The sequence below is a fragment of the Orussus abietinus genome, unplaced genomic scaffold, assembly GCF_000612105.2.
Source record: "Orussus abietinus isolate OABI.00-Male unplaced genomic scaffold, Oabi_2.0 scaffold4, whole genome shotgun sequence".
In the NCBI taxonomy this organism is placed as follows: domain Eukaryota; kingdom Metazoa; phylum Arthropoda; class Insecta; order Hymenoptera; family Orussidae; genus Orussus; species Orussus abietinus.
This window is the reverse complement of record NW_019396014.1, coordinates 1,349,532-1,364,025: the sequence shown is the minus strand read 5'-3', so window position 1 is coordinate 1,364,025 and position 14,494 is coordinate 1,349,532. Positions and strand designations below refer to the sequence as shown.

General features: G+C 50.2%; 1 protein-coding gene across 6 annotated transcripts in view; it reads right to left on the bottom strand.

Annotated features, from left to right (window-relative positions):
• LOC105695728 (telomerase-binding protein EST1A) overlaps window positions 1–14,494 on the bottom strand; it is a 93,274-nt gene that overhangs the window by 12,611 nt on the left and 66,169 nt on the right. For all 6 annotated transcript variants that reach the window (XM_012417580.2, XM_012417579.2, XM_012417581.2 and 3 more), the window contains 3 exons: window positions 11,329–11,432; window positions 11,023–11,196; window positions 10,538–10,744 (listed from right to left, as the gene is read on the bottom strand). In XM_012417580.2, coding sequence (XP_012273003.1) covers window positions 10,538–10,744; window positions 11,023–11,196; window positions 11,329–11,432 — 485 coding nt within the window. The remainder of the gene's footprint in view (window positions 1–10,537; window positions 10,745–11,022; window positions 11,197–11,328; window positions 11,433–14,494) is intronic.

Genomic DNA, 14,494 nt, shown 5'->3' with positions numbered 1-14,494 from the left:
CCGAGGGAGACGCCTCTGATGGCTATTTAATTGTGAATGCATTAAGCCGAGGCGACGGGCAGCGCGAGGCGCTTCCGCTGCGCCTCCTCGGAACAGCCGCCATCTTGGATAACCGAGGCGAGAGGAAATACCCATAAATTGCGGTGAAAAACGTTAAAAATATTAATTTCATCGTTATAATTAGACGTAATAAGATGTATACCCTTAATTCTGGGTAGATAGGAGGAGAATACGACCGCCGATCCGAAGAAAAGAACGAAACTCAGGCGTTTCGCGGTCGATCGGTTCGAGAGCGGAGGCGAAGAGGACGCAACGAGTCGCTGCAAATCATCGGCGATTCGAATGGGTTCTAACGGGGGCCCCCGAACGTCGTTACCCGGTCGTTCCGCGTTAACGTCGTTTCACAATAACCACTCGGGGTTATAAATCAGGATTATTACGGCTCGGCGGTCCTGCGCCGCATCTGTCAACTCGCGGCGCATCTGTTGCTGGACACTCGCGCGTATTGACCGAATCCGCGTCCGAAAGCGTCAGACGCGAGGCAATCTACCTGTCGCGGGAAATCATGCTCAACGACGATAATCCTCGTTCCCTTTATCCCGGCTGGTCCACCGATCGACCCATCGATTGGCCCGCCGATAAATCGGGGGCCCGTTCCTCAAGGCCCGATTTAATGGAGCGGCGTGGTCGGATGATGGATCCTGGCCTGCGGGACCGATCTAAATGGCGTGACCGTAATTCCATCCAGGGTTTATTAAGGAGGAATTAGCGGGCCCGATCGGGCTTACACGCGGAAAGTAATCGCATTCATAAATGCAACAGTTGCGCTACAACGACCGCCGCGTGTAATGGCGCTCGCAAATCAGATCGCCCGCGGCCTAGACCCATAAAGAACGCCCACGCGAGGACCGGCCTTGTATGTCCAGTTGACGACCAGGGAGCACCTGGCTGAGATCAGGAGATGCCGATCTCGCCTCGGGTCGATCCCCAAGGACGATTCCTCTTCGAGGACCGACGGGACTCCTGGGACCCTAAATTTAAACCCCAAGGATCAAGGAACCCAACTTCGCCCGACCATTTTCCGAGGGACTCGATCAGATTTTCATATCGGTAATAGTCTGGCTATAGTAGTATCAGGATTTAGTAATCCTGTTAGCGGAGTATTTTGTCATGGCGTGAAGGAGATAGGCGTGGAATTGATAACTGATGGAAGGGTCCTTTCTCGGTACATTAGGCCGGTCATCGACGGGGCGAACACCCTCTTGTGGTCCTCTCGCGCAGACACTTCAGACAACGGCGAGGTCCTCTTCAGCATCCTCGGGAATTTCCCTCCGGTACCTCGTCGAGGGAATCATCTCTCTCCGCATTCCTTCCCGTTGACTGTGGAGAGATGCTCCTAACGATGTCAATGTTTGCGTCGGTGTGGGAAACCGCTCGCTAGCCTCGGGCCGATCCTAACCTCTCTTTCTCTTTGGGCACGTATGTCCTTAAAGGGTGTACTCGTTATCCTTATCGGACCCTGGAATATGGTTCGCGTCGCGAAGACATCCTTTCCTTCCAAAAATTTATCTCGCGGTAAAATAGCTCGAAGGACTCTATGTGATAAGGGTATTAAAAAGAAAAAGAAAATTCTGGAAGTAAGGAATAAATTTATAAATAAATGCTAAGACTGGCAGAGGTTATCTTTTTTCATTCTACCTTTGTCGGTCTTAGGAAATTTAGATTTTTCGCTTCTCGATGAAGGGGTTAGGACTTCGGGTGAGTACCCGTACCCGAAATGTCTACGCGTGTCGAGGAGTCGTGAATACGCGTCCCTCTGCCCGCGAAAGGCTCTTTATGTTCCAATCATCGTGACAAAAACCCTGCGAAATCCCTTCCTCGCATTCCCGTCGAGACGTCGAAACCAGAACATCCCCTTTCCACCCTCGACCTCATCCTTTACACTCCGGTATTCCTTGACGTAGCGAGATGAAGTTGCCCCTAATGACAGTGCTTCTCATCCCATACGGAAGAATACCATGATACATTTGTTCCACGTTTCAAAGTTATTTAACATGCCATGAAGAACCATTACATTAGTTTATTACGGAGCATCAAAAAAAAAAAAAATTGACAACCAGGGTTCAGGAAATTTCGAATCACGGTCGGAAGGGTCAGGGGTGGCGCGATGGAAGAAAGAGTACGCTGAAAAAGGATAATTCTGAAAAATGAAGCAGGAGCGACGAGGTCAGAGTACCTTCTGAAAGCGGCAATTTGACGAGTCGACGTCGCCGACATCGCGGAAATGAGAGATATGAATTTTGCGGGGTCCAAGGGGACCTGCGATGGCGGAGAGACAGGGAGCACAATGTCTCGCGACATCCCCTGATAAAGGGTGGGTCGGGACCCCTTATCTCCATGGGGCAGATGATGCCTCCCCCTTGGAGCTCCAGGGGTAGACGTCGAGGGCCGTTCCCGCGGGACCCGGTCGAGGTATTATAATACTTGGTCCGTAAAACTTTGAACGCCGTAGGTCGCCCTGTAAAAGGGCACGAGGCGGCCCCCGAGTGAACAAGGGGGTGGTTTTACGAGGAAGAAAGGAACGCCAAAGGTTATCCCCGAGAAACGCTCCTCAGGGAGCCGTAACAAAGCTCGACACCATGAAAAAATCGGTTTCGGTATTTAAACGCCACGGAAACAAAAATTGCATCGCGCGCCGCTCTTTAATCCAAGATGGCGGACCTTCGAGAGTTTCCGCGTCCCTCGTTTTCCCGAAAAGGCCCGACGACTGACTGTCCCGGGGGGAACGAGATGGAAGCCCATCGGATAGCCCTAATTGTATATATTTGCCGGGTATTTATACGGCCATTCTATTCAAATGGCCGCGACGCCGACAACGCTGGCTATTTCAGGCCCATCCTGGCCCCGTCGAAGTTCTCCCGATTCGGTATTTACAGGACCGTTTACGACCGATCGAGGAATCGTTTGCGTCGATCCCGGTCCCGCGGGACGTCCGGAACCTCCCTCGACAAATTCCACCGGGCGCGGCGCTTATTTAATATTAAATATGGAATATTAAAAAATAAAACCACCAATGTTACCCTTGAATCGTCTCTACGTTTCGTCGCAACGTCCTAAATCACGGGCGCTCGATTAATTCTGGGAATATGGGTGGAAAATATCGGGCTTATCAGAAGCGCCGATAAAGTTGGGCCCGAATCGACGTAAAGGGCCGGTCACGCCGGGGTGCGGCGCTTCCGGGTGGCGGTGAAAAACGCCTCGTAAATCCCCCGAGAATCCCCCGTAAATCGGGCGGCGTAAATTATCGGCGAATTCCCCGTAAATCCGGCGCTTATCGGCGGTCCAATTTGATCGTAGCATTCCGCGCGGCTCGCTTCTGCGCATGCGTCCGCGCGTCCCTCTCGCATAGCGGAGTCGCGGCCGCGATTCGCATTCGGGCCGCGGGCCGCGCGATTACGCGGAATCGCCGAATGTCCCATGAATTATCCGCAATGAGGTTTGCGCGAGCGCAAATCGTCTTCCGAGAGGCAGAATGTTGCACGCGGGACACGTTACGCGTTTTTGGCGGCCATGCTTCGGCATACTATGTTCCGCCGCGAATTCGACGGCGCTTTGTATGGAAATTTATTTCGCGAGGGGCCAATCCGCTCGATAGGTACGTCGAGTTATTTCGATCTTTCTATCGCTTCTATCCATTGGTGCATTGAGAAACTCGGCACGACCGAGACCCACGAGGAGAAAAAAAGGAGGGAGAGAGAATAAGGGGGGAAATAAATAAAAAGATATTTCCTGGACTTCGGGAGGCGAAGCCTAACTTTGAATAAGGAGATAGACCGAACTCGAGTCCTCTTGTAAATTTTCCCCGGCTTAGGAAGTTTCCCAGAGGGCTCCGATGCGCAGACGGAATAAAGTCCGAGGGCCTGGAATTGACAGAAAGGATTGGGAAAGCCAGAGGAGAAGGTGGAGCCCTCCTCGTCCTTTATTCTCAACCGATTGTCTAGAGAGAAGCTACGACGTTATTTAATCTTGTCATAAAATATCCCCCCTTAACGTCGGTAACATAAGAAGAAGCGCTGCTATGTCGAGCATTTCCGGGAAATATTAATGAAATAATAATTGCTGGACGTTTTTCACCCTTATCATTATGTAGTAACGTAGTTTTAAAGAAGGCTGAAATTTCGACTCAGGAAGGTTTTTTGATTATACTCGGTCTTGAATTTTCGGGAATTTCGGTCGTGTTTTACGACAGAGCCTGTGGGGGTCTCGGGTTAAAAGGCACCCTCGAACCCCATGGCGCTAACGGAAGATAATTAGTTTCAAGTAATTAGGTTCTCCGGTCTCCTCGGCCTCGTCCCGACAGCGCGGGAGCTGCTGTAAAGGATAATTGCCCTTCGGTTTAATTAGACTTCTTTCGCGGATGCTGACCGTCGGAGACAGATCCTCTCGCGCGAACATGGCGCCGGTCGAAAGCAATCGCACGCCTGCACGAAGGACTTTCCTTTCCTCCCCTGATTATCCGCCGGGTAATTCTCGCCAGACGACATTCCGACTGATCCCGTGGGGGGAAAAAAATGAATCCACCGTGAAATTATCCCGGAATTCGGCCCGAAGTATCGGAAACGCGACGGTTTCCTTGTTCGAAGAACCGCGGACTTCTCGCCGTGAGAAGAAGAAGAAGAAGCCGAAGAGAAACCTGCGTCCTGAGAAACTCGCGGATGCATATCGAGCACTTTGAATAGAGAGGGTCCTAACCAAATCCGCAAACAGGATGATGGCCGATGATCGTCCTGGCGAGAATGGCGGGCTCTTTATTTTACCGGTTACTTGTAATTAGCACCTGAAGAGGTCTCCAACCTTCCGCGCGAACGGAGAACTCCTCGGCACCTCCAGAGAATTTCTCTCTTGGAATTATTCCTATTTTCTATGGAGAAAAGGAAGTCACGTAAAGAAGGATATTCCCCCAAGAAATTAATTCCTGGGGGTTGAGAAGGGCAGGATTAAATTCCATGTCCAAATTTTGAATTTATGGGTAATTCGGTTTCTGCTCGTGAAACGGGTTACTGAGGGACCTTACTCTATTCCAATATTTTCTATGGGGAATAAGAAATCGAGGAGAGGTAACATCGAGAGGTATTACGCTTTATTGGAGTATTTTACTTGTAACTCGGGTGGAATTGTTTCCAGGAATTCCCGTTTCCCCGGAAGGGGAGAAAGCCCGACCGAGTCAGCCGAAAGACGGACTCGCCGAGTCGGAAGAATTGAATTTCCGACCCCCCCAGTCATAAATACGCTTTCCTGGGGGAGAGGAAAAGGGAGTCCCGGGGACCTTTCTTTCTCCTCCGATCCCCGGGTGCTCTCGGCCAGCTTCCGCGCCGGATTCCCGCGGGAGCGCAATCTACCCGGGGGCCGACATTCCCGAAGACATACGACGTCCTGCCCATCGCCGGGAAAAAGTTGAGCCCCGATAACTCGTCCGAGTGCGCGATAAACCTCGGGAGAAAAAACGGGAAAACCACCGAGGAAAATATTAAGCCGGAGAGAAACATTTCTTCCCTGGCATTACTTTAAACTGCGCCTCCACTTTCGGGGGAAGACATTTTTCCAACGAAATTTTCACCGGATGGAAAACCTCGGAAAAGAGACGAGACCAAGATAGCGGACATACAAAAGGGAGATTGCTACGTTACAGCCGGATTTTTAAATAACAATGTCGTTCTTTTCTCAGCAGTTTCATACAATGGCAACCGTACTCCAAAGGACGTGCTCCGCTCGAGAGATCCTGGCTGCACCCCAGGAGATTTTCAGATTCCCTCTTGCCCGCGAATATGGTCGACTTGATTGTTTAAACTTACTCGTACTTATCATTGGCTCGGAATTCTCTCGAGCATAACCTAGAAGACGGATTTTTGAAAACTGTTACTCGACAGAGAATTCCGCCAGAAAGGAGAGCCGACTTTCGCAGGAGTTCGCAGTCGGTGGGTCTCGGTCCCGGTAGGTCTTCTACGGGACTTCGACCACCTGACCCCAGAAAGGGGCCGCATCGCCACCCGGGGAGCCGGAGGGCTCCAGAAATAACCTCGCTCGCGAGGAGATTGACTCTTCAACGCAGCGGAGGATAAGAAGCCACCTCCTCGAGAGGAGGCGCGCGCTGGCATAACCCGGACAAACGACTTGTGTGCCGAGCGGCTTTAATTGGTGTAATAAACCTTTAAATAGAATCCTCGTAGGGAGAGCGAATGGCGTGTTAAGGAGTCGTTGGCGCCATCTTTGTTCGGCGCTTAAGTCGCCCCTGGGACCGCTGGCCCGCCATTATGGTACCACCTCGGCACCGAGTCCTCCGACTCTTCGGCGCCGGCCTTGAGTCCTGGACAACGGGAAAGGTCAGGGATGCCCGCCGATCCGTTCTCACTTTTTACCCCACTTTTCCGCTAAACTCCTTCGGACCTCTATCGTTATATCGAGCCCTCCATTTTCAAGCGACTGCTAATACCCGTTCTTAACCCTTTCGACGCGGCCTTTCCCCGGTACGCTTCCGTTAAAAGGATATTCTAGTAGCGAACGGCACTTCGGCACGGATAGTTACGACTAAAGCTCGCATCCTCAAAAAGTCCAAAAAAAAAAAAAACAAGTGGAGTCAAAAAATTCGACCGAAGTTGTGAACCGATGCAAAAACTTGTAGACGGGTAATTATGGATACGGTGAACGCGTCGGAAGGATTAACTCGTCATAGTCTAAATTATTTTCCCCTGTACATTGATTACACGTGAAATTAACTCGTTGCAGTCTAATTAATGTCCCCTCATCCTTTGGCGCCACGGGAAATGGCGAGGATTCTGAGCCCATATTTTCTGTCATCCGGATCCTTTCGACATTTTTGTAAGTGGCAGTTAAGACTCTTGTCGTGCACGCTTGGGTTTAAAATAGACGCTTCTTTAAATAGAACCCTTTAATGGCGCTCCCCGGGAGAAAGAGGGAGAGAGAGAAAGCTAATGGCGTGTTAAGGACTCGTTGGCGCCGTCTTCCTCCGAAGCTTAGGTCCTCTCCAGGAGGAAGAGTGGAGGCGCCATTACGGTGGAACCGAATGGATCCTCGGAGGTCCTCCGGCTCTTCGGCGCCGACCTTGACTCGTGGAGAACGGCCAAGGTCAAGGATCACCGGCGAACCTTGCTCCTCGATTCCTGGTTGTCGGCCCTATTCCCAAAGGACGAATTTTCCCTTCTAAAGTAAAATGGTGAATTTTTCAGGAAAACCCTGAAAATTGATTTATCAAAGATTGCAGATTTTCTTATGATATGGTGCGTCGGTTTAGGGTGATCGGCAAGGATCGGACGATGGTTCCGATCCTTGCGAGACAAGAGCTGGTGACGTAAATCGAAGGACTCGCGAACCGTTGGAAACGGCAAAGCCGGTCTCCTCGACTTCCCTCGTACCGGTTTCGCGTAAACTCGGGGACACGCGAATTTCAAGGTGGGTTAATTGGCCGATCGTGGGATTAACCGGCCGGGCAATGAGTTCGGGCGATTATTCGTGACATAATTCACGGACACCAAGGAAACGAGTTCATCAACTCGGGGGTGTTCCAGATTCGGAACTGGTTCCGACTTCTAGGTCGCCGCGGACATTTCGCGGTACTAGACGGAAGTGGTTCCACTCGGCGAACCAAGGAGTAACTTCCATCTGGAAATGAAACCAGGACTAAAGAGAATAAAATAAAAGCCAGAGGACTTCCCCTAAATCCTCGGCTATAGAGGGTTTCTTTAAAGTCCTGGGACTTGAGATTTTTTTTTCAATCCAAAATAGTGCTCAATGGTATCTCGAGAAGGAGAGGTCCATCTTGGAAAGGGAGCCGTGGAGTGCTGGAATCGTCCTGCGGAGGATAAGGATATCCCTGGCCGAATCCTGGCGGTCATATTAACGATCCTGCCAGGAGCCCCGAAAGGATTAGGGTCGAGTCCGGGAATTTATTTCCGCAGGACCAGGACGTTATCCTCGGGGCAAGGCTTATGTACAAGCGACCAGGTCCTCGAAACATCCTGCCACCGATAACCATTCGATAGGAACCCCCGAACCGATCGCGGACGAAGGGAGGTCCTGTAAAGCGAGGCCATTGGGAAGGACCTCGGGAAATAATGTGCAGGGCCCTGTGGAAGTCGATTCCGAGGGGACTTTATTTCCGCAGGATCGGGCGACGTTATCCTGGAAAGGATCCCTTATATATGCGGGTATAAAGATCCCGAATCCTGGACGCATCCTGCAACCGATAACTGGTCAATAGCGAGCGGAGGCCGCTGGACCACGGTCGAGGACCTTTAAAAAAAAGGAATAACAATAAAGGATAGTGCCCGTCTCTGTAGAAGGATCGTCGATTACCGTCGAAGGACCATCGGGAGGATCTCTCGATTTGTTTATCTTCCATTATTTTCCCTGCCTCCCGACAAGGGGGCCGATCCTTCACGAAAGCGCGAGGATAAATATGCAAAAAGGACGAGTCGGGGGCAATAAATAAGTGTGGCATCCTTGCGTGCAGGACCGGCTCCTCCAGGCGGTGGGCCCCTCCCCGAAAAATAAGATACCGGCCGACTCTTCGGATGAGAAAGAGTTGGGCCGAGAGATGGGAGCAATAAAGGGTCGAGAAGGACCCTCGCGGGGCAACGAAAGGATCGACTGGGCAAAGGCGCCGTAATCCCTTGATTTAGTTGAGCTTAGTCTTGGGAAGACAAGGCTTTGGTCCTGGAAGGACCTTAACGCGGGAATCTTAACGAGACGAGACAATGTTACCTTCGGGGAGGAATTCAATCCGGCGAAAAGTGCCGCCGAAATCCTTAATAAATTTTTTGCGATATTTCACGAGGGCTTAAAATTTATAAGAACTCCGGGAATGATCTACAAGGATAACGCAGGTCCTCCTCTGCTTTGGGATCCATTAGCAAACCTTTGTTCGGGCAATTTGCTAGTGGAGCTCCTTTTTTCTCGATTCTCTGGCCAAACCGGAGAAGATCGAGCGTTTCGATCTTCCCAGGGAAGAAGGGCCCCACTATCTGGACGCAGCATCCGCAGGAGATTGCGTCCTGACGCCTCTATTTATAGGAGTTCGACGCGGTTAAATTTAGAAGTTGCTCGTTCGGCCAGGATCGAAAAACCGGTTCGACCTGGGGAAGATCCACGCCGAGAGCCGATCATCGCTCTGGAACGACTTCGGATGACGAAGATCGATTTCCGAAACTGGTTCCATCCTTCGAGACGAAGAAACGGGAAAGAAGAAGAAAAAGGCGAGGAGAGGCGAAACGATCCGAACTGGCTGCTGGTCCGTGTTTGGTCCTTCGGCCACTTCAGCTCGGATGCTGCCCTCCAACTTGACACCCTGAAGAGACCAATCTTCCTTCGTCCTTACATCAAAGTAAACAAATCCGAGATTTAATCAAATCCACGATGTGTACAAAAAGACATTTACCTAAAAGTTCTTCACTTTTCGTCCCAAAGTACCGAGTTCCACTTCGAGGGCGGAGGCAAAGGAGTGATAAACGGGTTAAGGCGGTCGCACCGTGTGATAGGTCCAAAAAATTGAAAAAACTTTATTTAATATATTGCCTCTATAATACGTAGAATAAAAGATTTTTCAACATTCGAAGTCGGTGGGTAGTTACAGACCTAGAACGGAACAGGTGGTGGAGCACCTGAGTGACCGTATAAATGTTAATAAATATATTGTAAAAATTCCAAGATGGGGTATTTTCATGGTTTGTTAGAAAAAATTTATTTAAAAAAAAAAAAAACAAGCGAAGGAATACAGCCGTCACACGGTACTACTGCCTTAAACAAATCCAGAGGTGGGATTAAGAAGTAAGGCTTAAGGAAGGCATCCGGTCGGCTCGGAACGAACGTCCCTCGGGAATGCCTCGGCAAGGATAAACAAATTTTTCATCGGAAACAAAGCGTCCTTATTTGTCCCTGTTAAAGCTGGCGGGGAGCGGCGGCTCGAGGAAACCAAAAGGACTAAAGAGGAACGAAGCGGCCGCTCACGTAGGGAGGTACGCCGAGGTGTACGCAGAGAGTACGGAAGGGTACATTGTTGCGTACGTGGCCGCATGCGGAGGACGTGAAAATAGTTTAGGCGCCAGAGCAGCCAAGCAATAAATTCCAGGAGGCAGACAGCCGCCTCTCGACCGCCGCGGACTTCACTTTCGTGCGATACCCTTTTTAAGAGCGCAACATAACCTCGGAACGTATCCGAGGATAATCCCTGGTGCTTTCCTCCACCCTCGTCTCCTAGGGAAACTCGAAATTCCTGGATTTATATTCGTAGGGAAATCCTTAATATAATCAAGACCTTGGTTCCTATTCCGTATGATGAGAAGAAGAGATGCAGAAATAACGTCCTTCAAATGTTCCATGATTAGAGGTAATAAGAATTGTCTAAATTGTACAAATTGTAAGAATGATAAAAATTGTAAAAATAGAGGTTAAATGTGGAGATGGTTGTAAATAATTTGATTTCCTTCAAGTGGCGAATAGAAGAGAAGAGAGAGCAGGGACTAACCTGGACCCGTTGACGATGACGATCCTGTTTTCGTTGCCTCCTCTCGAGTTCCTCCTTTCGCTCGATCAAGGACCGAATTTCTCCAGGAGGTGCGGCAAGTCCTGTGCAATTGTCGGCTGCTTTTTCTCCCGATGACCTTCTTCTAGGACCTAATGGCATTTCGTCCTCGTCCTCGCTGTAGCTCTCGACCAGAAGCTCGGAGTCGCTCTGTGAAAGACCATTCCGGTGGAAATTAAACGCCTTTTCTTATGGAGTATTTTCATTAATACGAATAATTTTCACTTTACATTTTCTATTTTGAATTCCAACAAAGTTTTAGTGCAACTGACGGGATGCAACAAATTTATGTTACATTTGAAGGGAGATCCTTCGAAGGCAATTACTCTTGCATATTGGCAATACCGTGGAAATTCGGGAAAAGGCATTGGAGTTATCATTCTATTTCATGATTAATATTTAAAACGTTGTAAAATTCTGAAATTCACCTGTTCCGGAGGAGAACTCGGCGAGCTGATGCTGGAAGCCTCGACAACGGACACGTACTCGCTAACACCGTTCTCACACTTTTGCAGCTTCAGGACCGGAGTCTCCAGTCCGCATAGGAAAACTTGCCCGAAGAAAAGGATCTTCTGTATCCTCAAACAAACCTGCGCCACCTCCTGTGCACCCAGACAAAAGTAGATGTCAAAGAAAGCACTCCATTTACCTCATATGATGAAGCAACGAATGCCCTGGCATCTCGAAAATAAAAAAAAAGGTCTCAAAGCGCAAATAAATTCAAAGTGTCTAACCATGTCCTCGTCCTTGTTCGTGAAAACCGGATCCTGGGGATTCGACATGAGAGGCGTGAACCCCGAAAGGGTGGTGTCCTCCTGCAGCTTCACAGGCTCCAGATCTGCAATTAGAAAAGGATAAAAATGAGAGCAAGTTCCTTAGACGAAGTACGGAATCAGGACCTTCGGATCAAAATGAAGCTAGAGGATCTCACTCGAGTGAGTCAAGTAATTCCTAGAGGAGGGAAAAATACCGATCACACCTCCGCTGCACGGTAGAAGTGCCTCGAAAGCGCGGCACCGTGTTATCATGCAAATTTCGCCCTGGGAGGAGTCGATAAGCATTCACGGGGAACTACCGAGGTGTGGCCTGGGCGTTCCAGATGCTCAACCCATTGTGGGGGCGAATCGAGTGGTAACGGTGTGTTAACAATGTGCTAACAGTATCATTGCGGCGCCATCTTGGTCCCCGCATTACAGTTCCTCCGTGATACCATTCCTATTTCCGAGCAACGTGACATTACGTCGCATTCAGCTCCCGCTTCGATGATACCCTCTGCAATAACAGTGATATGCGTCCACCGAGATTGCGTATCCTCTCTTCAAGGTGTGAAAAGAGGGAAGAAGACCGCGGCTAGATGTTCTCCACGGGTCGAAAGTCGTGGCCAGGAGAGACGAGAGGAAGAAACTCGAAGAGGAACCTGAAGAGGGTTCAGAAAGATGCCTACAGATTTTCTGTGGTAGAAATGGTTCACGACCCGTGATCCGTGGGTACATCACGAGGTCTGGCATTTAATTTACTCGGAACCAGGCTGGATGCTCGTCCAATCTCGGCGGCGTTTCGTAAGGCGGAGGAAAAAGCGCTCCTGGCTCTCTTCGGGCTCCTCGAAGGACCCGAAGACCCGTTCACATGCCCGAAGACCGACTTACGGTCCTCGGGTATGTATGGTGGTCTTCGGGTCCTCCTGGTTTTCCTTTTATCCAATTTATCCGCGGTGCCTCGGGTGCGAGGCCGAGGAGCGCCGGAGAAGCCAAGCCGGCGAACAAATTGACATTACGGTACACGAGCAAGGACGGTACCGTTAACTGTCTCTGTTCCTTGTTCCTTTCCCGAAAACATCCCGAGGCCTTCGCGAAGGCAGACGTCGTTCCATCGCCAGAAGTGTACTCGGGGATCATGGAAACCAGATCCCCATCCTGGGACCAGAGAAACGAAGGTCCATCGTCTCTTCCAAAAATGCCGAATTTCTCCTTCGAGTCTAGGGATATCAAGGACCCAGGAAGTATGGTCATTCTTTCAGGGTGGAAATAAAAATGAGAATGATATTTATGCCGTGGGAAAATGAAGAGAGGGTGCCGAAGAGCCCACTTCCGATTTTCGTTGAACGGCCGCGCGTTCTTCGAGTTCGATTTTCCGCTTCGGATGAGCACCGGCCTCGATCTGGATCCCCATCCGGGGGTTTCGACCCGATGACAGAAGCAGGACACGGGAAGGGTCGTCGACTCCTGGAGTGTCAATTATCGGGTTCTCGTCGACGCGACGTCCCCGGGATCTCATCGGGGAGCCATCGGTCGGCGCCGATATCTCGATGGGTTCGCCAGAGTCTCTCTTTCTCTCTCTCCCCGGCGAGGTTCGAGGGTTTCCGTCCTCCTAGGGTACTCGGAGCCGTCACTGAGGAGACCCGGAGGACTTCCCGGTGGAGCAGGTCGTTTCTCCTCGAAAATCCTAACGCGCGTTCAATTATCGACATCCGGATCTGCCTCGATCAACGACGAAGAAAATCGCCGGACGGGACGCTTCGGTGGAACTTCCTGCTTCCATCCATCCATCCTTGGGACCTCTTATCAATGTACCATCATCTTGACAAGTTCGCCGTTTAAATGGTTCTTAAAGGATCTAGGGACGATTGGATCCAGTCGATTCAGAAATCATATCCTAACAGAGGTTAAGCGGTGCAACCTTGTTTCTAGTCCTGGGACCGAAAGTCGCCATTAAGTTCCTGCATTTCCAGTGTTTCTTGACAAATCCTCGCCTAAATCTCTTCGAAAATCATTCAGCAGGGACCAGCTGATCCAGAAACCATCTGGTAGCAAAAGTCGAGCGGCATAATTTCCTTCCAATGCTCCTTGACAAATTATCGCCTACATTTCAAAAAATTCAATAACACATCCAGACGACCCAAAAATCACGTATCAACCCCAGTCGAGCAGTGCAATTTCGCCCCTAGTCCTGGGACCAACTCATCGATAACTATGTCTCCTTCTAATGCTCCTTGACAAATTGTCGCCTACATTCCTAAAAATCCAATAACAAATCCAGACGACCCAGAAATCACGTATCAACCCCAGTCGAGCGGTGCAATTTCGCCCCTAGTCCTGGGACCAACTCATCGATAACTATCTTTCCTTCCAATGCTCCTTGACAAATTGTCGCCTACATTCCTAAAAATCCAATAACAAATCCAGACGACCCAAAAATCACGTATCAACCCCAGTCGAGCGGTGCAATTTCGTCTCTACTCCTGGGACCAACTCATCGATAACTATGTCTCCTTCCAATGCTCCTTGACAAATTATCGCCTACATTCAAAAAAATCCTACAATCGGTAAATCCAGTCGATCCAAAAATCACGTATCAACCTCAATCAAGCGGTGCAATTTCGTCCCTAGTCCTGGGACCAACTCATCGATAACTATTTTTCCTTCCAATGCTCCTTGACAAATCATCAGCAAAAAATCCAGCGACTGCCGAATCCAGTCGATCCAGAAACCACGTGCCAGGAAAAGTCGAGCAGTGGTGAACGGCTGTCGGGGCCAAGAGTCGAGATACGCGTCCTCGTGGTGGACACTCAGGATGCAGTGGTCACATTGGTCACGGTGGACACTCAGGACACCGTGGACACATATCGGCCGGATGCACCGTTAACCGGCCAACCGGGTTGGAGAACGTGGGCTCGCACGGGTCAAGAGGAGAACGCGGTCCCGCGGGAACAGGAGTCCGGCTCCCGATCGGCTCGCTAAATAGCTAAAAAATCATTCGGCATCCGAGCTTGATCTGCGACTAACGGGCCGGCGCCAACGGTCCCAGCTGCGTTTCCGCATGCGAAAGCTTACCCGACTGTTTCCGCCGAGAACCGCGATTTCTCCGGCAGATTTGTCAAGGAGCACCGACAGGATTAGCGCA